General features: G+C 40.3%; 1 protein-coding gene across 1 annotated transcript in view; it reads right to left on the reverse strand.

Annotated features, from left to right (window-relative positions):
- Positions 1-1618: 1618 nt before the first annotated feature.
- The window catches only part of LOC121944829 (protein crumbs homolog 2-like), a 41688-nt gene continuing 19586 nt past the window's right edge, over positions 1619-23720 (reverse strand). Inside the window, exons 7-13 of the mRNA XM_042488745.2 lie at positions 18240-19184; positions 16434-16975; positions 14145-14310; positions 10082-10943; positions 8454-8570; positions 8174-8300; positions 1619-6779 (exon numbers count right to left, since the gene is read on the reverse strand). Of these exons, the coding sequence (XP_042344679.1) occupies positions 6558-6779; positions 8174-8300; positions 8454-8570; positions 10082-10943; positions 14145-14310; positions 16434-16975; positions 18240-19184 (2981 nt within the window). The 3' untranslated portion in view covers positions 1619-6557. The remainder of the gene's footprint in view (positions 6780-8173; positions 8301-8453; positions 8571-10081; positions 10944-14144; positions 14311-16433; positions 16976-18239; positions 19185-23720) is intronic.

Genomic DNA, 23720 nt, shown 5'->3' on the forward strand with positions numbered 1-23720 from the left:
ATTACAAAACATATTGTTGAGGAAAAGGTATAGCCATGTGGATATTTTTATTTTTGCTGATGTCATATATTTGTCTCTAAGATCCCTCCTCCACCTCAACACAATGGAGGTGATAGGAATTTAGTAAGTGGTACTCACATTTAAAACAACTGGCTGTCTTCCAACAAACAATGTCCAGGTTGTGATCTTCGTGTTACATCATTTCCCAGCTTCAGATATTTCAATAATGGCAGAACGTTTCCATTGAGGCTGATAAATGTATGTGTTTCTTTAGCCTTTTCTCACTTCCTGTAGAGTAGTAGGATGATCTCAGGGTTTCATGCAAGCATTCCTGGCTTCTCTGCCCCCACACTGAGAGATCAGGGAGGAGGAGGAGGAGGAGGATGCTTGTCCTGCTTCACTTGCCATCATTAGGGAGGAGAAGTACTGACCAAGTCAGCAGTGGGCCTGGGAGGGAGCTGCTCAGAGACACAAAGGAATGCACCATTATAGCTTCAAAGAGAGAGAGAGAGAGAGAGAGAGAGAGAGAGAGAGAGAGAGCAGCTGTGAAAAGTGAAAAAAAAGATTCAATTAATCTGATTTTTTTAGCAGTCTTTTTTGAGTACTTGTTATTGGTAAATCATATATTGCTTTCTCTTTGTGAAACAATATATTTCACTTTAAGCAAATACATGCAAAACCATAGATATGGCTGTACAAATATTCATTTCCCCTTGATGGATGGACGATTTTTTTGTCTAAATAGAATGTTGCATCTATGACCTTTATATAAATGATAAACTTGTTTTGTTTTCCCAAGTGAAAACAAAATGAAATCTCCATCAGACACAGTATTATTTGCAAATTAGACATTTTGTGTATATCAACCCCCCTTGGTAAATTGAGCCAAAATACAGTGTTTTGTATAACTCTCCAACAGTTTAGACATTATGTTTCATTGCAGCCTTTTTACTCTATTTATTTTGAAGATGCATGAACATAGACATGATCACATACCACAAGAAATTGGGAATGACAGATTTTTTTGGAAGGTGGATTCTAAACTGCAGATACAAGAGAATTTGTTTCATTCAGTTGATCTCTGATTATTATAATAACCCTCTGAAACCAGAAGAGTCTCCACTTTTCATGTGCTGCTTTCCGACCCCTTTCGTAAGTATTTAAACCTTTGAACCCTGAGGAATTTTGTGCCATTTCTTTCAAAATATGGGGGAAAAGGCCATGAGCAACTAGTACATAAATGCTCCACAAATGGCAAGAAATAAGTGAATTTAGAGCATTATTTTTTAAAAAAGCTAGGGAAAAAACCTATTATTATTTTAGTTATCAGTATGACATATATAAACCCTAACCCTAACTCCTTAGGCACTTTTCTAAGGTAATTTATTTGCCTTTGTGTGTGTGCAATTTTCAGGCAATTTTCTTGTTATTTAGAGAAAAAATCTTTTTTATGGGTTGTTTCCTCTTTAATTGCTCATTGCCTTCTTCCAATGTTTTTGAAAGAAAGCAAGCCAACTTGCTCAGTTTTCAGAGGGTTACTGGGAACACCAGCACAATTTATAAAATTTTGTACCTTGTTTAAGTTTTTAAGTGCAAAATTATAATAAGAAAATCAGTCAGTTTTTACAAAACTAAATGTTTTATTTTTCCTTGAACAGTGTTTGACACATTTGCCAACTTTGATTCCAATTACAGCGTCATTTCCCCTATCTGCTCAAAATGATTATAAACAATCCTCCTCATACAGACAAGTGTTCTGAGTACAAATAAAGAATTTTATTTAAAAATTGAGATATTAAAAAGAGGGGTATGTAGTGAGTGAATTGCAGTACAAGTCCTGGGTTGACCCATTAGTATCACCCACAAACTGAATCCTGTTTATTGGAAAAGAACCCCTGATGTTCTGCTCTGCAGTGTGCTGTACACAGTACAGCTTTAGTGAAAACAACTCCAGTGTAAAGTAACTACCCTTCTGTACACAGCAGGGATACTTATCCGTCCTGTCTATGTACATCTCGCTTTTTAACACTGTATGTCTGAACAAAACCATAGTGTTTCTGACATTTAAATATTTGAGCAGCGCTGCGTCCCTGAACACTTCTCTCAGTGAGCTCTCTTTCAGTGACCCCCCCTTTCAATTCTTTGAAGTGCAGTCGACACAAAAGCTTTCAGCTGTCTGAATACGTAGCATAAAAACTGACCATGGTATTCTTGTGTGTCATGAATGCAGAAGAACATAAAGGCACATACTTTCATCTCATCCTGCATACACCCAAATGTTCCTGCAGTTGTTTTAAAGGAGCTCTAAGTTATTTCTGAGCATTGTTAAACACTACAGGTAGTCGTTAGATATGGAAACAACCCTGCATCCTCAGCAGTATGCTGGGAGGTCACGTTTGAATGTTGTGTGTATCCATTTTTTCTATTGTCACTTAATTGTTGGTTGCCCGTTATGTATATGTATACAGTTCATGTCCAGAAATATGTGGACATTTGAACATTACACCCATTTCTAACTGCTGAGTATCTCATTCAAAAATCCTACGCTTTGATGTGCTGCTATAACAGCCTGTACTACTCTGCTTTCAGGCTTTCCACCCTGTTTCCTCCTGGCTGCAAGGATTTGCTCCCATTTGGCCACAAGAACATTGGGTGAGTTCCAACGATTATCTTGGGTGATCAGGTCAGGCTCACAGTGGATGTTTCAGTTCATCCCAGAGGTGTTGGATAAGGGTTAAGGAAAGGGCTATTTGCAGGCCAGTCAAGTTCTTCCACCCCAAAGTTGGAAAACCATTTCTTGGTGGAGATGGCTTTGTGCAAATGGGCACTGTCATCTTTAAACAGGAATGGGGCAAAAAAGAACGCTGTAGCAGAATCCTTTGCGTTGGAAATGAGGTGCCTAGACCAAACACTGAAAACAGGGGTATCCACATACTTTTGGTCATTAACAGATCTAGCTACATTTACACAATATTGGGTCAGTTGAAGTAGATCAGAAAAAATACAGTCAAGATAAACTTTATAATCTATAAAGTAATTGTTGTTGGCCATTGGCACCAATCCTGCCAACAACGCCAGATCATGATGAAAAGCCTACATATTATGCCTTTAAAGTTACATTTAATTTTATATTTAATGACCTGTATCATTCTTATTCTTATGAGCTGTAACTTCTCACTTCTCACTTCTCTTTCACGAAATGTTCTATTTCCATCATCATGAAACTGGTAAAGTGTGCCAGTCTGAGTTTATATCACATCGGCACCTTTGGTTACCTGTAAAGTCATCCTGGTTGAGAGGTTTAACAAAGTTAGAAGCTCTAGTGAGTACAGAGTGAAAGGCGAGTGGGTGTCTGGACTTCCTGGAGTACAAATGTGAGTACAGTGACGTTAAAGTTTAACCACTAAGTTGAAGAATTCTGAACTCAAATGAAGAACTATCTCCTTTACATCTAGGGCAGTCTTATGATTAAAAACACTGACTTGATCCTGATTAATATGACAAAATTGTTCAGAATACACTTATTTGCTTTCTTTCTGACAGATATCGTACGCATCTACATGCATGGAAGCTGGGGTTAGCCTAGCTTAGCATAAAGACTGAACACAAGGGGAAACAATGAAACACCTGCTCACTAATTAACACACTGTAAATGGAAAAAAATTAGAACTTTTGGATTTGGTGCTAGAAGTATTTAAAGGTCAACAACACTTCATCTACCCGGCCAGTATTTCTGTATGTGACAGAAATCTGGTAACCTCCATGAGCACTGTGCACAGTCACTGCACCCAGCTGCTGTCAGCCAAGAGGCTGTTCCAGCATGTTACATATGACAGTGAACATTAAATGTGTTGATAGGCATATTTTTTTCTTCTTTTTCCCCTGAGCATGTATTCAGTACTTTTACCCTTCTCATCTCACTCTGGTAAAGAAAGTTAATGAACAGAATTCTAAATTTGTTGAATTATTCCTTTAAAGGCTCAGCGTGTAGGGTTTAGGGGCATATATTGGCAGAAATGTATAATATTCATAACTAAGTTTTCATCAGTATATAATCACCTCAAAATATGAGTTGCAGTTTTTTAGCCAGTTTAGGATGAGATGTTTATATCTGCCTGTTAGTTTTCACATTGAATTGATTGTTTTATTATTTTATAAGGCATTGCATTGCCTTGAACCAAACTACATATCAGAGATGCTTTTTCAAATGTCTCACTATCACAATTTTGTGGTTTATACTAATTCTATTTTTTAAGATCCACTTTTTTACTTCTGCATTTCGTATGTTCTTGTTTTTGTTTTTTTCAATCAAACTGTAAAGCACTTTTAATTGCTTTTGAAATGTGCTATATAAATATAATTTGATTGATTAATTGAAACAAAATGAGTGGTTCCCCATCCACAAAGCCCACCATATTGTTTTCAGGGTAGCCCAGCACAGACAAATCAAATGGTGGCTCTAAATAGGGTAATATGCATTTTGGCATTTGCTATTGTAATTCTTCAACACGCATGGCACACAGAAGATGTTTCAGTAAACTGCATGCCGCAGCCTCCCTGCTAGATGCCACTAAATCCTACACACCAGGCCTTTAAATGAGCTACAATTCAATTAGACATTCTTTGCAAAATGCTCTTTTTTCTGACATTTGAAGAATGTAGTCTATACCCACAAATGCTAATATGACAGCTTAGATCACAGCGACAGGATACCTTCAATAAATATACCATTGCCTTTAAAAACATTACAAAAAGGAAAATACAGTGACTTCAACTTTTGCAGCACATTCTAAACAAAGACCAGGATAAAACACTCACAGCATACTTACACAGTGACAAAGAATGAGCAGAGCAGTTAGCCAGTGCACATCGACAATATAATACAGCAAATACTGACACAACAGTGTTTGACTTCTGCAGAGGCTGCAGTAATGTCCATCCACACAGTGACCCTCATTAATCAATCTATCATACAAACCAGGCAGATCTGAGCACAGAAATCTAACAATATGGTTTGTTCGAGTCATGAAACCTTCTGATGAATCGTGACAGCTGCAAACAGTTGTTTACATATCCCACCCCCATATTCTGAGTTTAGAGGCCTTGCCCCAAGAGGTTATGGCATGGAGATATGAAATGCTGACTTCCCAGGTCCAATTTAACTGACTGGTTTTGTTTGGCAGCCTGAAAAGTGTCATTAAAGGAAGTTGGAAAAATGCAGTATAGAAAGAAATTACTGCTGTGGTCATTTTTAAGTGATTAATTTGTGGCTGCAAATACATAAATGTCAGTCAGAATATGGTCTAATGACAATTCTTAAACTCTGTCAGATTTCCTCTGCTGTGCTGCAACTCCGCGTTGACTCAAACTTGCGAGCTGAGACTTCACACAAGATTTAATCGTAACCTCGACTTATATCCAAACTGAAAAATGTCAAGCTTTGCATGGAAATGACCGTGCGCCCATTTTTCGTCCCATATTAGTTTCATAAATGAAGGCCATTCAATTCTGGGATCATGTTCCATCATTTGACTGTTTGCATCTTTTCATGAACAAACTGCAACAGCTTAAAAAAGTTGAAATAAGCCTACAGACAAATGATGGAAGGGTACTGGAAGAATGATTCCAAATACATCGAACACCTGAAGTCATTGGGGCTCAAAGCAAGATTGTATCAATTCAGAATTTCTGATTCAGCAAAGGAGAACATGAGGTTTGAATCAAAAATGAATTCCTTCCTCTACTGAAACTGCTGGTTCCAATTTTCAGAGAGATTTACTGCAGTACGAGAGGACAAAAGCAGAAATCAGGTGGTAAAATTTTGGCATTATGGCAGAAGAGTTTAAGTCATGCAGGATCAGCAAGGGACCTCTAACAAGATAAAGCCAGAATTTTAATAAGTGCCTGTCTCCTAAAAAAAAAAAAAACATCAAACAGACACCTCTTTTCATAATATATGTATGATAGGAGGTCTCTGTATGTTGGCGTAAGGAGTGGAGTATGTTGGTAAAAAAGGGCACCCCTGATAATATTTTGCAGTTTATATTCATGCAAACTAAACTCTGTCATTTGACAGAATTGGTTTCACACGTCTTCTTCTCCCTTTACACGTGTCTTCCTCCTGCCATGCAAAAAGTCTGAATGTTTTGCTTTGCTAAACCATAAATTTTGAATTACTCATGACTGTGTGGAGGGTGTCAGAGAGTTTCAGTGTTTTCAGCCAGTGTGAATACATTCCTTAATATGCACAGGTGTTTGGGTTTTTCTTTAGTACATGTGTTCCTCACATGACTCTGGTCCCATGTTAATCAAGCTTGAGACTGTCCACAAGACTCAATTTTCCAAGGGCCCATCCAGGTCCCCTCTCCTCAGCAGGACAGACTGAGTGATCAGGAAACAGTTTTAACCTGTCCATCTGTGAGACTCCAGCATCAGTAACTTTCCCAGGTGGAGGATCAGTCAGATTTATCCTCCATCACTTCCTCAAAGGGCAGGAAGGCCCTGCCACCGGATGTGTGGCTGTGAGGCTGTGAGGCTGTGAGGCGGGGTTGCAGGCCTCAGATCAGCCTCTCCTCTGGGGGCACTTTAAGGACACTGCCCATCTCTAGCCGGGCCCCAGCTACCTCCTGTGAGCTGGGGCTGTACGTGCCCTCTGACTGACGCTTCTTCCGTGCTGTCATGATGAGGCAAAACACCACCAGGATGGCCAGTAACACACACAATGTGGTCAGGGGGATAGTCACCACCAGCCAGGGGACTCGCTCCTTCTGCTCCTCTTTCTGCACAAACACAGGACATAATTTCATGAATATGTGACCATACTGTCTCTGCTACCAGTTTAACATGGCACAGTTTTAACTAATGGGTTTTTTATTCATTCATTCATTCATTTATGTAACCGCTTGTCCTCATAAGGGTCGCGGGGGGGCTGGAGCCTATCCCAGCTACCATCAGGCGGAAGGCGGGGTACACCCCGAACAGGTCGCAAGACTATCGCAGGGCCGACACATATATATAGACAGACAACTGTACAAGCTTTCAGTCACACTTAAGGGCAATTTAGAGTCACCAATCAACCTGAGCTGCATGTCTTAGGACTGTGGGAGGAAGCTGGAGACCCCGGAGAGAACCCACGCAGACACGGGGAGAACATGCAAACTCTGCACAAAAGGGCTGAACCCCACTCCAACCGGGTTTCGAACCAGGGACCCTCTTGCTGTGAGGCAACAGTGCTAACCACAACGAAACCATGCTGCCCTATGGGTTTTTTAATGGTTAATAAATCATTTGCTCATGTTTTACAGATCAGCTATAGTCAACACATTAAGTTTGTATGATTTATTCTCCTCCAGTATGACAGCTTCCTGCAGAGAATCTTGACAAATATCTAGATGATGAACAAGTGAACTCATTTTGTAACAAGCCATCAGGCCAGCCATTAGGAAGTATGGAGAGGGGACAAAATTGTCCAAATTAGCCCCCTCATCCACTCCACTCAAGCACTGTAATGTATTAATTTATTTAATTTCAAGACTGTTTACGGACCTCAGTGTACAGAATTATTCAAATTATTCAAACTTTGACAAATGTCAATTACAACTTTTCCCTCACCAAAAATGATGCCTAACTTTGGAGCCCCTTCACAAGATAACATGAAATGAAATATATATATATATATATATATATATATATATATATATATATATATATATATATATATATATATATATATATATATATATATATATATATATATGTACTCACAGACTTACATAACAATGTCCCATAATTTGTATTACATTTTCTTTACTGTAGTTTGTGAGTATTTGCGTTAATACTTACTTTACAACACTATGAACTCATTTTAGTAATTTTTAAGTGTACAAATCTCCCTTATGTGTTGAAATTTGTACAACCTTTTGCTATTTTAGAAAACCTGAAATGTTACCAATATGGGGAGGTTCTCATGTGTTTTAAACTGTACTTTGATGCACAGTTTCTCTGTTGTTTTCTGTTTGCAGATGATGGCTCCTGTGGCAGCGAAAGGCTTCATTAATCTAAAGCCATTAATCTTTACTCCATCACTCAGATTCAGGGTCTCATTTAGCACGAGTGCTGTAAAAATGAATGAAGTCAAAGCCAGTGTCAGTGAAAAGATGTGTCTGTCACTCACGTTTCTTTCACACAGGGTGCCGCTGAATCCCAGCACACACACACACTGGAAGTGGTTGAGTCTGTCCAGACAGGTGGCCCCGTTGAGACAGGGGTTAGACTGACACTCGTCTATTTCTGTCTCACACCTGAAACACATCAGAAGGGTTTAAACACAATGCTGACTGACAGAGCAGCGGCTCACACACTCTCCTGACCTTTACACTTGGATATGGTCCAGACACACTTTCCCCTGAGCCCCAGGTGTGTGTGGTGAGGAATGTGCAGCGTGCTGCTCTCACCTGGCTCCGGTGTATCCTGGCTTGCAGGTGCAGTTGCCTCCAATGTCACCTCCAATACAAACCCCTCCATTAAGACATGGCGTGTTTTCATCGCAAGCCACTGGAGGGAAACGCCATCTATTGAACACATACACACACATACTTATTGCACTCTAATATGTATGTACACAGAGTATTATGGGATAATGGTCCTCTAGACACAGACATGCAAAAAGCATCACTAAGTCTTCTACTGGGGAACTAGACAGACAGACGTTATGGTGGTTTTGCTTCTTTTTTGTTTAACATCTCCTTGTAATCATGTTGTTTTGTTGATGGTACTTTTGTGTCTTTTTTGTTTGTTTTGTGTCTCTTTGAAGGCATTTTGTATTTCTTTGTGGTAGTTTTATAACTCTTTAAGGGCTCTTTGTTGTAAATTTGTGTCTCTTTATGGTAGTTTTGTATGTCTTTGAAAACATTTTGTCTCTTTGTAGTTGGCTTACGTCTTTTAGGGGGCATTTTTTTGTCTCTGTTGTATTTTTGTGTCTCTTTAAAGCCATTTTGTGTCTATTTGTGGGTCTCTTAGAGGGCATGTTTCGGCTCTTTGTTGTAGTTTTGTGTCTCATGAAAGCATTTTGTTCCTCTCCATGCTAATTTTATGACTACGCGTAGTCACTTTGTTTTTCTTTGTGGTTGTCATGTTTCGCTTTGTGGCAGTTTTGTGTACTTTTTGGTCATTTTGTGTCTCTTCATCGTCTTTGTGTGTCCCTTTGTGGTTGTTTAGTTTTCATTTGAGTGACATATGCAGGTAAAGGGCACGGGTGGCCAATGACATAAAAGCAATGTGAAGGTGCAACTAAGCATTGCACATGTAATCTCTCAGTCATATGATAATGATTGGGTTTCTGTCTTCATTAAAACTTGAGTTGGTGTGAGTACTTAGTACGTACTGGTATAACTTAATTATATCTTTTGTGTTGAGATAAAATACTACAGTTTTTTGTAGAAATAACAATTTTTTGTAAGACACCTTAATTAGGATTAAGAATTGTGATCTCAAAGCTGCACTAGTCAACGTTTTCAGATTAACAATTTCTTAAAGAGAATGATCACTATCACTGCGGTGAATGGACTGCACAAAAAAATAAATCACTGAGTAAAACCATTTTCCGCTTAATCACATGATCACTGTGGGGGTAAAAGGTCATGTATGGCCGTTCTTATGTATATATGCAAAAGCTAAAAGGCATAAAATGTGGTTGTTTTGTGCCTAAAGGTATTTTGTGTCTCTTTGTGGGTGGTTTGTGTCTCTATAAAGTTATTTTATGCTTCCTAGTAGGCATTTTGTGTCTCTGTAGGCATTTTGTGTCTCTTTGTAGGCATTTTGTGTCTCTTTGGGGTTTTTTGTGTTTCTTTGAAAGCCTTTTGTGTCTCTTTGGGGTTTTTTGTCTCTTTGTGATTGCTTTGAGTCTCTCTGAAGACCTTTGAGTCTCTTTGTGATTGTTTTGTGTCTCTTCTGGTATTTTATTTTCTTTTTGTAATAGTTTTGTATCTCTGGGGGGATTTTGTGTCCTGTAATTTTTGTATATGAGCAATAGCTAAATGACCTAAAATGTGCTGTAGAAAGACAAGAAATGTACTGTACTCACTGGCAGCGTTTGCCAATGTAACCAGGAGGACATGAACATGTGTGAACTTCCACTGTGTCCACACAGGTTCCTCCATTCACACAGGGGAACTCCAGACAGTTGTCCACCTCGTCCTGACAGTCCTTCCCTGTGTATCCAGGCTCACAGTCACACTGGTAGTCTGCCAGAAGGTCTTTACATGTACCATAGACACAGGGTACTGAAGAACACTCATTTATCTCCATCTCACACAGCTCCCCCTCCCATCCTGCACTGCAGCTGCAGTTGTACTCATTAAACTGGTCCTGACACACCCCCTGGTTAAGGCAGGGCTGGGAATCACAAATAGGAGCACCTTGGCATCCAATGATTGGCTCATGCCCACCCAGTCTGGAGAAGCGGCTCATCTGAGGGGCGTCTGGCACATTTATGAGCGGCAGGTAGACTCCAGCTACTCTCACCTCCCCTAAACATCCTGTGTATTTCTCAGCCAGCCAGATTTTGGTTTCATTGAGGAAGTTAAGGTTGCCACCAACACTGTAGCTGCCACCAACTCTCTGCCCATCAACAGTTAGGCGCCAGCGGGACACTAACTGTGTGGGATCGACCATGGTGAGCTGGATGTGATGCCACCCTCCGTCTGCAACAGCCCTGTCACTGGTGAAGGCCATCAGCTCTGCACTCGCCCCGCTGTCCAGTTTGACCAGCAGGGAGGAGTTGAGAAGACCCACGCAGAAGACTTCAGCTCTGCTTTCAGCACGAAACAAGATCCCGTTCTTGTCCCGTGTCCGTATATCCATGGTGATGTTGGTTACAGGGCTCAGCATGGAGCTGTTGGCAACATACTGGAGGGCGTTGTCCTGAAAAATGGCTTCAGTTAAACCTGTGGGAGGAGAAGATTATGTGAGCACTTTTGAAACGTTACTGAATCCAAGAATTGTGTTCAAGTTACATGCTCATTTAAAACCTTTGACATTAAGAGTCATTTGTAGATGTTACACGACTGATGCATTGACAGAAAACCTCCTGCTGATCTGCTGTCCCTTAAGAAAAGTCACCACAGTACTCTTTGGTATAAGGTTCAGATATGTGTAATTTAGGCTAGCCTCATAACTGTTCTTACTTTGTCCTACAAAAGGTATTGCATTCCAAGTTCGTACATATCCCATGTGATCATGAGCCAGTACATATCCAACACGTTCTCATCCCAAGTCATAACATTTCTGTAGAAGGCTGTTACTCTCATCCATCACTCTGATCTGATCAGCTACAATAATATCGACAAATCATTCTGCAAGTCAAACCAACACGTTCTCATCTCAAGTCGTCACATGTTGCCTCTTTGCAGTGAACTTTTGTGTTTACATGTTATGCTCTATGTATCCTTCTGTCTCCACTGTTAACATTCTGGGATGCCACTACCGTGATGTCAGCAAAAGCACATGGTGGGATTACATTGTGCATGGTTATGTTTAGACAACAAAAGCACATGGTAACTACCGCCAAGATGTCAACAAAAGCACATACTAGCATGGATGGTTAGGATTAGGGTACGGAGGCACATGGAAAGGTGTGTGAAAAAAAACCCATCACATTCAGATGGGAGGCGAACACCGGACTTCCACATGAAAGTCCTAGGTGTGTTGGATTCATTCACCTCCCCTCCCGCCTGCTGTATAGGGCCCTCGCACTCTTTATATTACGTTACAGGCCTGACGCCATCCAGCAGCATATTAAGTGAACACAAAAGGTAGCTTTTGCCATCTGGATCAATGCCAAAGGCACTCTGATGGCAGTATTTGAAGACTTTGGAATGATGCTGGCATATTCCACAGATTTTGGAAGGCTGTGATTACATGATCACTGCACTAGCAGGAGCAAAAAAAGGAAGCAGTCACAAGAGGTCTGTGATGAGGTAGGTTGGATTGGACTTTTCCTTGGAGACAGGTGTTCGGAGCTTTGTAAACTTTGATTAAACTCTGAGTCATTTTAAGGTTAGTCTTCACCATGTTACCTTCCTAAACCTCTTCACAGTAACTTTACTGACCTAAAACTTATCCCCTTGATTACATAACTCTGCCTGCACTAATTCGAAGGATATAATACAAACTGTTGTGTGCATTTTTGTGGGATATCATACGAACCGTATAAAGAAACACTGGTGTAGTTATTGTGCATGGGCTTATTTGAGTTGCTTTGTACAATCATGAGTTGTACAGTTGTACATAACTCTTATACTTTCCAAAAGTAGGCCAAGCATCAGATCAACCTTAAACAGCTGTTCAAAGTGAATCCATTATTATCTATAGCTATTTAGCACTATTTTTTCTCATACTATATCGGTATAAAAACAGTAAAGTGTTTATTGTGTATCAGTCTTGCTTTTATGGCAGTTTATTTGGCAGACTCACTTAAGACGGCCTACTCAGGTGTTCACTCAAAAGATGTGTTAGCCAGTTGGCTGACACAGCTGATCATACTTAAGTCAATAATAAAAATTGTCAGCAGAAAATTCATAACACACACATCTGGATTACCAAATGGAGCAGCAACAAATGGGATTAATAAAAGCTGTGTTTATTTCCCCAACCTTCTGACACTGACAACACAAGGAATGAGACAGAGGCTGCAGGGGCACTACACTAATGTTAAACACAGAATCAGTTTACTTGTCTTGGTGAGTACCACTCAGGCTGTGGAAATGGTATATAATATCTTTTGTGGCTCTGGAGGAGCTTTGACTTCTTTGACTGCTTTGACTGAAGTCCGATACCCCTTTTGCACCATAATTAGTGCATGTACGCAATTTTTTTAAACATGGGTAAAACTGCTAAAAATAGGCTATAGACTCCTCTCCCATTGGCAATAGAGCGTAGCTGTGTGCATGACTCTGCAGCAGATGAGCTCGCCTTTCTGTGTGTATTGTTTTTCTGGTGTGACATAATAGTCAATAGCATGGGCAGGCTGGAAAACAACTTATTAAACAATAGAAAACAGCATGAAGGCCAGTAAAAATTTCCTTTTTATATCTCTTACTTATTCATTTACTCTTTTACTCAGTGCAGACAAATTTGGAACAATGTTTGAGTGCGGCAAACTGATTGTAACCTCTCCTATTACATACACAAGCCAGATGTGAAGTTTCATTTTTAATTTTAATATCTTAATTTGTCAATTCTCACAATCCACGAGGATTGTTAAAATGTGAAATGTGTTGCAGTTGAAATGTGACTTTTGCATACCTCATACCTTAGACACAACAATCAAATACTTGGTCCATATGCAGAGTTGAATTGGCAACTCTTTGCAGTGGGAAGAGGGGTAATTTCTCCGTTTGGGTTTTGGGATTAGTATTTTTTATTAAAAGCATTAACACAATAGGGACATGAGAAAACATGAGCGTTGACCAGGCGAGGTCTAACATAAGTATTGACCTGCATTACAGGCATTGTAGCAATTTGATCTATCATAGGAAGTAAATGTCAGGCAATCATCAGCTACTGACTTTGTCTATTCTTCTTTTAATCTGTTTTTATCAACTTTATGTGAATGCCAAAATGAATCACTGACAAATTGTTTGAATAGCAGTGTTTTAAAATTATGCATACAACACATCCGCAATGAGTCCAAAATCTACTACCAACAATTAAGGACAGAGTTTAAAGCCCCACTGATCATGATCACTAGAATAAGCAACAAGTAAAATGATTTTCATTTTTCAAATCTGTTGTCAGTATCATATTTCCCCTGTGTCTGTGTTGCTTCATATTCCCAATTTGATTTCAGCTACTTGGAAAATGCATCAACCATAAACTTCATATCTGTATTCGGTGGTTCATAGAATAATCTTTCTGCTCAGCATCTGTCGCAGTCAGGCTCTTTAGGGTCATGTAGTTGTACTAAGGAGTTTTCCCATTTATGTCAGTGAGGGTCTAAAGTTTGCCGGTTGTCCTTAAATGGCACTTTAGACACTTTTCAAGGCTGCAAGTCTAATTAAGAGCTGAACAAATAAACTTGACCTGACATGACTTGACTTGGCCCTCCTTGATAAAGAGAGCGATAATCACTGCAAAGGATTACTCACACTCATAACCATCCTGTAGGTCCACACATCGCACTCTGTCAAAACAAGGATTATCGACACACCACAGACGTGTCTCGCACAGCCGGCCAGAGTAGTTAACGGGACAGTCGCACCTGAAGTCATTCCAGGTAATCTGACACTCTCCACCATTGAAACAGGGCTGATCCTGCACACAGACAAACACAGATGGATAGATGATTACTTGTAAAATCTCTCACCTGATGCGGCGGCACAGGTAAAAGCTGCAGAGAGGATTGAGCGCTAACTTACAGATCTGAGAGACTCATAGCCAGACCAATGTTAATAGAGTTGAGGCAAGTTCAGCCCAGCTATCAGATGGCACTGCTTGGCACTAACACAATTAGCATTGGTCGGTGTTACAGTTATTAATTTGACAGTTTCGTCAGTCTGTAGACAGGTTTCCATTACAGATCTAACCAAAACTTCAGCTCTATTTTTCAAACGATGAAAAACCACAATTGTGAGATGAATGCATTTCCATTGAGTTGAGTTATGTGACTTCTCCTCTGGCAATAACATTCAAAGAAGCATAGTGATGGATGATCAAAATTAGCAGCTTTATCTCTACTGCAGCCACCACACTAGCCATCATTATTTACAATCCAGGGCAACAGGCGTTCTATACGCACGATAATGGAAAGGAAAGCCCCTTATACATGGGAGTGGCCATGTTTGAGGGATTTCTGGGAGGTGATAGTCCATGATTTCACAGAGGAATGGTGGATTTAAAACTTCTGGATGATCCACTCTTTTGAAGACTTATGTAATGCAATAACACCTCTTGTAGAACCTGCTGCATCATGCCCGAGGCTGCCAGTTCCTACTGACAAGGGCATTGCCATAGCATCATGTGAGCTAGAAAAGCCAAAAAGTGTTTCCATTTCAGTTTTTTTCGAATCATCTGAAATACCAACTCATGCTTTTTTGTGATAAATGTTTGGGTTTTTTTTTAGATTGACGTGTTTCCATTAGGCTTATTTTATATTCACAATTTCAATTTGCACGATTTGAGGGTTAATCTAAACCCACCTTGTGATATGTTGGATGTCCTGATTATCTTCAGTAACTGAAATTAATTCAAACAAGTAACCCCTATCATGTTCTCTTTCTGGTGTTTAGAACAAAACACATTTAATGAAATTCAGTTCAGAATTAAGTGAGTCACAGTCACTTTTGTAGTGAAATCAAGAATTATGTATTTGTTTACTAGCAGTATCTGTGTTTCTGTATCTATGGTAACAACATGGCCTGCTTGAGTGTGACTCAAGACATTACTGAACAACTCATCATGATAAAGTAAAGAGACTATAAAGTCTCATCCTAAAATGTAATTATTTCTAATGCAACAAACTATGCAGATTCCACATGAATGTATGCGAACTTTTTCTTTGTTAGTTTTACAGTAGCAGTGCCTATAGTAGTGGTAGTGGTAGCAGAAGCAGTAGTAGTAGACAGTACAAGCTGAAATAGTAGAGATGTAATAGGTAGTTGTCGTGATAGTTGAGCAGTAGTTTAGCAAATGTAATTGCCAAAATAAATGTTGAAATTGTACATTTCTGCAAACTTTGGATATGTAACATTTGAAAGTTATTATGAAGTGAAATTGTTTAAACTTTACTTTTCAACAACAGTGTGGTAAATGTGTGGTTATGTCAAGGCACAAAATACACCTGGTTTTGGTTAGAAAAAGCTCATACTTTGGCTTAAAATGACGCTACAGACGTTGTGATGCTACAATCACTATTGGAAATGTCGCTGAAGTCTCATTAAATTAACTGGATTTGTTGTTTGTTGGTCTTGCAGAGAGGTCTGTAGCTTGGCAGCCATCTCACCTAGGTCTCACTCTATCCACCATCTCCTCCTACTCACTATGAGTAAGTCAGCTCTAATGCACATAATGAGAACCACGTCGCTTTAGAAACATTGATATGATGAAAGGTACAAATGTTACCTGTGCGCAGTTTGCAGAAATGTACAATGCCAAAATGTATAGAGTTTAGGTAAAAAAAAACCCTGACCGAAATATTACTTGGGTTTAGCATGGGACCCATGGTATAAAAATAATTTGGCTGTGGTGGTAAATAATAAAAATAATATCAAATTTAAAGATTCTTAATTGTAGTCCCATACTAAATGATCAGCAACATAGCAAAACCTAATGTCAACTCAGATTTTCTTTACATTTCCTGATCGTACATTTTGTCTAATTGCTGTTTATTCTGTACTTAAAGTGATAATCAAACAGCAGACTATACATTTCTCTTTTACCTTGCATGTGTCATCACTGTGGCATCCTGGCAACACATTCTCCACTGTGCTTGCCTGGTAAGACTCCACCCTGCCTGGATGATCGTCAGTGATCAAATGCTTGTTGTCCAGCCGAATGTCTTGCAGGCAGCCCTTGATGTGTCTACCCCAAGAATTCAAGCTCATGCCTGCAGGGAGCCCACCCACATACACCACATCCCCTGCCTCTACACTCACGTTCCCTAAGGCGCGCTGATACCCTGCTTTAGGGAAGACCACATGGCCATATTGAACCTTTACAGTCACTAAATTGTTGTTGCCGTCAGTGACAAACTTGGCCTCTGACAGCAATGTAGTGTGCGGGCTGTAAATAGCAACAGTGCCCTCCTTCAGATAGATTGTCAGGTAGGGTGTTTCCTCTCGACGGAGCTGCAGGAGCAGACCACTGTGTTTGAGAGAGCGCATCATAAAGGAGATAGTGAAGTTTTCTCCATGGCTTTCTGAGATGTTGAAACCGATGTAGCTGGTGGTGTTCTCATGACCAAAGGTCCAGGATGGATACTCTGAGGATGGGTAGAAAAACACGAAATTGTCAGTATCTTCTAGTCTTACATGCCTGGTGAGGCTATGTAGGGGCATTTTCAAGACAAATCAGTCTTGAAGTGTGTCCCTGCTTGGGCTTGAACAGTACAGCTTTTTAACAGAAATTTTGAAATTCCTGCATTGGCCAGAAAGCAAATTTGTGAATCCAAGGACAGCAAAGAAATGACCCGCCCTGCTCACTCTGTGAGTGGCTAGTTCTTTTTACCCTCATTGGTTGGATTGGTTAAGTTTAGGTAAGAGGAGTGCAGAATGGAGAGTGCAGGAGACAGTACTTCTAGAGCTTGGTTCTTACTGTAGGAAATAAATGTCAGGATATCTTGGCCTCTGCTGCATTGATTTGATTTTTATATCTCATGTAAAGTACTTTAAATAACTTTGCTTAGCCTTTACCATTCTTAATTGTTTATGTGGTGCTTCAGCTTCATGACAGTGCAATACTCATCTGCTGGAGTGCTTTTTTAACATTTGATCCAGATTTCCTGTGTAAATCATTTGTAGTTGATCAGACATGATTTGAGCATGGCATAATTTGACTCGGGTAACAATCTTTTATGATGAGCCAATGAGGAAATTAAGCCTCACTAGTCTCCCATGACTGAGAGAAAGTTAAAATTCAAAAGGTGTACAGTTGTATTACTTTGTTTAATAAGGAAAATAGGTAAGGGAGTATTACTTTTCTTAAAGTTTTGTGGGTTTCTATTGTGTATTTACTATTCTAAAGAGCCAAAAGTAAGTAGCACACTCACCATTTGTTTACCCTGTTGACATTTGGAAGGTATGAAGGTATAAAATATTACATACTGCCTAATAAGCCTAATATTTACATGTTTTGTTTTTTGCATCAAACTGTAATTTGGCATTATAGTAGCCCCAAACAGCTGCAAGAGCCAACTTACATAGTGGAAGTGATAAAGAAGCTCAGGCTTTTATATATCCAGATTTGTCTAGACAAGGTCTTTGCAGAGTGATCATTGGGAGGGAATTAGATTTCATTCATACACTGAAGATTCTATACCTTCCCTGAAAACAGGACCCTGACTTTGAGTGGAATTCAAAAACCAAAGGTTGTGTTGGGTATTGGCCATATGAAAAAAGAATTTCCACATAGAAGCATTCTAACTGTTCTTAGTCTACTAGCAATCTATCGAGTGGCCTATAGCTCGTGCTTTTGCAGTATACATTGCATTCCTGCCAACCTAAAAGGTACACTGTAAGTAAACTTACCTTTCTCACAGTTCTCTCCATAGTATGGCCGATGACACTGACAGCTGGGGCGAACCCACATGTCCACACACTGCCCACGCTCCATGCATGGGTCATCTTGACACCAATCTTTTTTGCTGCATCCTAATTCGAAGCCCTGGTTCTCCTCTCTGATGAGGTCCTGAGGCAAAAGCAGCTTGTGATCAACTTGAAGGTCTTCCATGCAGCCGATGAAGCCGCTTCCACTGGATGTGTGGGCTAAATATTCCTTCGGTGCCCCTCCAATATATAGCTGTTGAAAGGAGCTGGGCTGGAGAAAGATCAGATGGTTGTAGCCCTCATTTTTCACCAGGCACTCTTCCTCACAGCCAGGTCCTTTTACAACCAGAACCAGTCTCTCGTCCATGGTCACAGTGGCCTGGTGCCATCCCCCGTCGTTGACTGGGCCAGGATAAATGACCTGCAGTAGCTTCCCGAACTTGACCCTGGCCTGAAGGGAACCCCCAACAAGCTCCAAGGACAGAAAGCGGTCCCTGCTGCCGCGGTAGTACAGCACCATGTCTGGCAGAGTGCTCTTGAATCTGAGTTGCATGTGGAGCCCATGATTAGTCTCTCGTTTCGTCCTGTTTTGGGAAACAGGAAGCTGCATGTGGACATAGCCCTGGGAGTTGAAGGAGAAGGTGGTGGAGGTGTTGCAGCGTTCTCCAGACCAACCGGGCAAACACAGGCAGGTGTAGCTGTGCTCTCCATCATTGGTCAGCACGGGGACACAACCTGCGTCATGCTGACACTGGTGCTGTTGGCAGCCGATCAGGCGGACGTCACAGTCTAGCCCACCCCAGGGCTCCTGGCCAGGCTCTGCCATGGGGCAGTGACACCTATAGGAGTTGGCAGCGTCTTCACACATGGCGCCATTCTGGCAGGGATTGCTGTCACATTCGTTGATGTCCACCTCACAGTGTACACCTGCATGGAGAGACATTCACATTTAATACTACAACTTACTTCAGCCACACTAATTTAACTCCTCCTAAAGAGCCAAAAGAGACCATGGATGACAATGGAAGTCATATCTATGAATAATTCAACCACATAAATCTGATAATCGATCAAACAACAAGTGCAATGCACTGGGAGCCTGGAAAGTCAAACTAGAGTAAATTACTTAATCAGATACAGAGCTTAGCGTGCACGCACCCATACAAATGACCAAGCAAAACTGGTTGAAGCAAGGCATGATTTTTTTCATCAGTATCATTTGCAGATGAGGAAATGAGTGGGAGAAATACATATTAACAGCATAATTAGGGGACAATTAGATTTGCACAGATTTCCTTAATGCAATTAAACCAATGTCTGTCATCCTGATTGTATTAGCTGGACATTGAAATGAGGCACTACATGTGTGTCAGAAAAACTTGTGCCACACACACACACACACACACACATACACACACACACACACACACACCCTGCACAGTCTGTCTGCCTGGTTTCAATAGTTAAAGCCATCCAATCAACCCACATTCAACATTAAGCCCTAGCAGCAGCAGTCAACTTGCATTAACATAGTCCTTTAAAATACTCATCCAAGGAACCCTAAAGCTGTTCGTCCCCTCTGTGCCAAGACTCCACCCTCATACACAAGCATGCAACTTTCTTCTTTGTTAATGTAGCAATAAAGTGCTGTACCATACTGTACCTGTCAGCCACCAGGGCCCACAGCAGCAGCAGCAGTACAGAAGCAGCAGCAGCATCAATCTGCCTCCCCCCATGATCCACTGAGGCAACAGCTAACACACTCCTCACAGAGCTGGATGACAGAAGTGACACAACCAGGTTTTCTCTTTCTCTCTCTCTCTCTGTCTAGCTCTCTCCAGCTCACAAGGCAGGAGCTCCTCCACTCTGTACCAGGCGAACAGGCAGAAGTGATTACAAAGCAGCCCTACCTACCTTTTCTTTTCCTCCCTCTCTTTCTCCCTCCTCCATCCCTCCCCGAATCCCTCCCTCACACCCACTGCTCCTCTCCTGTCTGCAGCCCAGCCCGGGCAGAGCAGTAAGCCTCTAGTGTCCAGCTGGCTCCTGTCAGTGTTTGACGAGAGGAATGCAGTGCTGCATCCCCTCCCTGCTCCTCCCTGCTCCTCCCTGCTCCATGTGCCGGCCTGCTGGTGCCCCGCCCACTATCGGCAAGAAGTGCTGGAGTGAACCTGCAGGAGGTGCTGTGGGTTAAAGGTTTCAGGCCTGAGCACAGTGACCACATGAGACCCAGATGGATCTGCAGCTAGTCGGCTTCATCCACCAATGACTCAGATAATATCACTTGAGATTTATGGTTTATGGAAAGACTTCAACCTCAACTGATCCCAAGACAGTTAGATCCAACACATCAGTATGTTACAGTGTGCTCTGGTATTACTAGTGACTAAGAAAGAGGTAAGCGCCAGTGGAAAAACAATTTTAATATCAGAAATTAATTTCAAACTTCAACCTTGGTTGATTTAATTAGTCAACAATCAGTATGTTTACATGATGTTAGAAAAAGTCAACTTGTTACAATGATTATTATTATCATTGAATAAATGATAAATGAATACATTAATATAAAGATTTAACTTTGATATATATATATCAAAGATAAATCTTATATATAAATACATATATACTGTATATACATACATATATACATATATATATATATATATATATATATATATATATATATATAATTATGACATTCTGTCAGATTTCACTGAAATTGTTTTGCTTAAATTATATATTATATTATTATTATATTATTATATTATTATAATTCTCAAATTAAAATAACAGTTTGCTCTAGTCAAACTGTTCACATGTGTATTCTGTAGTTCTGCCTTTATTCATGTGACTTATCTCAGATGTCTTCTTTCATGATGGCAATATTCACAGCATTCCTTCACATTATCTGCTGATATGACATTTTAAAGGGGATTTTGCCTACTGCAGGCCCATGCATCAGCAGCTGAGGGGCATAAAAAAGAGCTAAGAGTTGGAAATCTGGAGACACAGTTTATGAGTAATGCTGACAATGGTATACACTGTACTTGATCATAATTTTAGATCTGTTGTTAGAATTATTCAGCCAATGAACCAAGATTTCTATTTTCAGTGTCCTTACTGATGGATGGCCTTTGAGCAAGGCAAAAGTCTTGAAACATGTATAAATACGTTGTTTTCTTTCTTGTTGTTTCTGCAATTTTTTAATACTAACATAATAATAATAATAAAAAAAACTAAATATAAAATGTGCAAAACATTTCACTCACGCCCTTGAGGTATAATAACACTACTTCAGATGGCAGCTGCCATACCACAGTATATCTTTGGAGGATGTTTTGCAAGAGAATATTATTTTCGTCAAGACGCAAATTATTCTTATTTTTCATTCATCTATTTTTATCTCCCCCATGTCTACATAGGGGCTCCATAATAATTGCAAAATCAAGCTTTAAGTTCATACACATGTTCCCGCTGACATGATAACTACATAATAACCCAGAAGTGCTTTACCCTAACGTTTTCTGCTTCCACTGTCTAAAACTTCTAGATTCAACTCTCTAAGCACAGCCCAAACACAACAAGGACGGCACGGGAGGGATGGGGGGGTCATCTTCACTGGCTAAACAGCCAATTATTGTAATGACCACCTCATGCTCGTGGAAAGTCGACCTCTTGCGCATGTGCCATACAAAGTTAATAAGATATTTTGGAGCCACATGGAGCTTTCCTCTCTCTTTACTGGGTGTTGCACAACAGTGACATGTTTACAGTATAGCATACCAGAGAAATGAAGTGCAGATCATTTGGAAAAAGGCTCTTGTTGTGCTTACAAAGTTTTGTATGGTGTTTTTTTTCATCAGGCTTTAATTAGGTTCCTAAGCAGCTTTGCTGTAATCTCCCCTCCCCCCGGCAAATTTCATAGGAGACCCCCGTTAAATACCCAGGGTGGACGCCCGACATATGGCACCTTTTATTGGCTTTGTTGTTTTCTGCATTGCTCCTCCGTACCATATGCCCTCTCATCCCATCCTATCCTCCGCTCTGTTGTGCCCTCCACAACAGGCAGCCGTAATTCTGTTAGCAAATTCAATGAGCCTTGCGTGTTGTTGATGAGAACGTCTGGCCGAATTCCTCACTTGTAAATCCAGATTGTGCGTTTGAAGGTCAGCTTTTGGTGCTGCTCCTCCTGTTTTTGAGTGATGCGGTGACAAATCTCCTTTAATGAGGAATTAATAAACTTGGCTGGCCATGAGGAATGGTCAGCAGGAGGAAGATTAAACCTTTATTGTTTGACAAAGGAGATTCTGAGACCTGGGGGCTACTGCACAAAAGCAGAATTCAGAAATCCAGAATACTGAAAAAAGTGAGGCTTGATCTAGTCTCATCAGTGCCTCTTGAGTTATTCCGTTGCACGTTTTCCAAGCCAGGATGAGGGGGTACAATTATGTCAAGCCAGATATAGGTATTTCGGATGAATGCATGAAGCGTAGTTTTCAGAAAGTGAGCAGCAGCCCTCAAGGAAATGCATGAGGAGGTAAAGCATATAATTAGCAAAAAAAGGAAATATGAACGTTTAATCAAACACAGAAAAATCTTGGCCGACAAAAAAACAAATGAAACAAATATTGCACAAATAAACTGAAACTGAAAATTTTGCACCTCAAACTAAAAGTCTTGTGCCAGAAATTCCTTGTACTTTAAAAAAAGTGTTTATTTTACAAACTTTAATGTTCATGAATCACTTGCGGTTCATTCAGAATAGATCCATGGCCCACTTTTAGATCCGGCCCACCAGTTGGGAACCACTGGTTTAGTCTACAAAAAGTCTGCCAATAAAACAATGCAATTCCCTAAAAATTGAAGGATTGTTGATTGTTGTTGTGCCAAAGTCACACAATTACACAAACCAAATAGTCCATGATTAGCATCCATGTTGGACTCCAGCATGCGTACCTACATCTGTTGTATGTAATAAACTGTGGATGGATAAGTGCCTCACACAGCCCCACTTCAAAAATTCGGAACTATCCCATTAAAGAGGACAATCTCAGTTAGACAAAATGGTCAATGGTAAATAGACTTACATGTGAACTTCACCCTTTTGGTTCGGGGATGAAGTGAGTTGGTGCTCCTGTTGATGTACATTTCATGCGTACTCTTTTCTTAACTTGGTACCTTTTACTTGTTTTGTTGTCTTCCTGTCTTCTTTTTTTTTAGTTTTTCCTGCCTTTCTTTTACAAATGTATACCGTTTGACTACAAAGCATATGCAGAACACCTAGGCCAGGTCAGATTGAGGCGTATACATGAAAGAGTAAAGAAACCCTCACCCGCATTATCTAGGTGTGTTAGTCTGAACCCAAGAAATTTGACTTTGCATGATTTCAGTTGGACTGATGTGTTTTCTAACATCATGTTACCATAATGACAGTGTCAGGGTGTGCAGGTCCTTGTACTGACTCAT

The sequence above is a fragment of the Plectropomus leopardus genome, chromosome 4, assembly GCF_026936395.1.
Source record: "Plectropomus leopardus strain MGB_pleo_1.0 chromosome 4, ASM2693639v1, whole genome shotgun sequence".
In the NCBI taxonomy this organism is placed as follows: Eukaryota; Metazoa; Chordata; class Actinopteri; order Perciformes; family Serranidae; genus Plectropomus; species Plectropomus leopardus.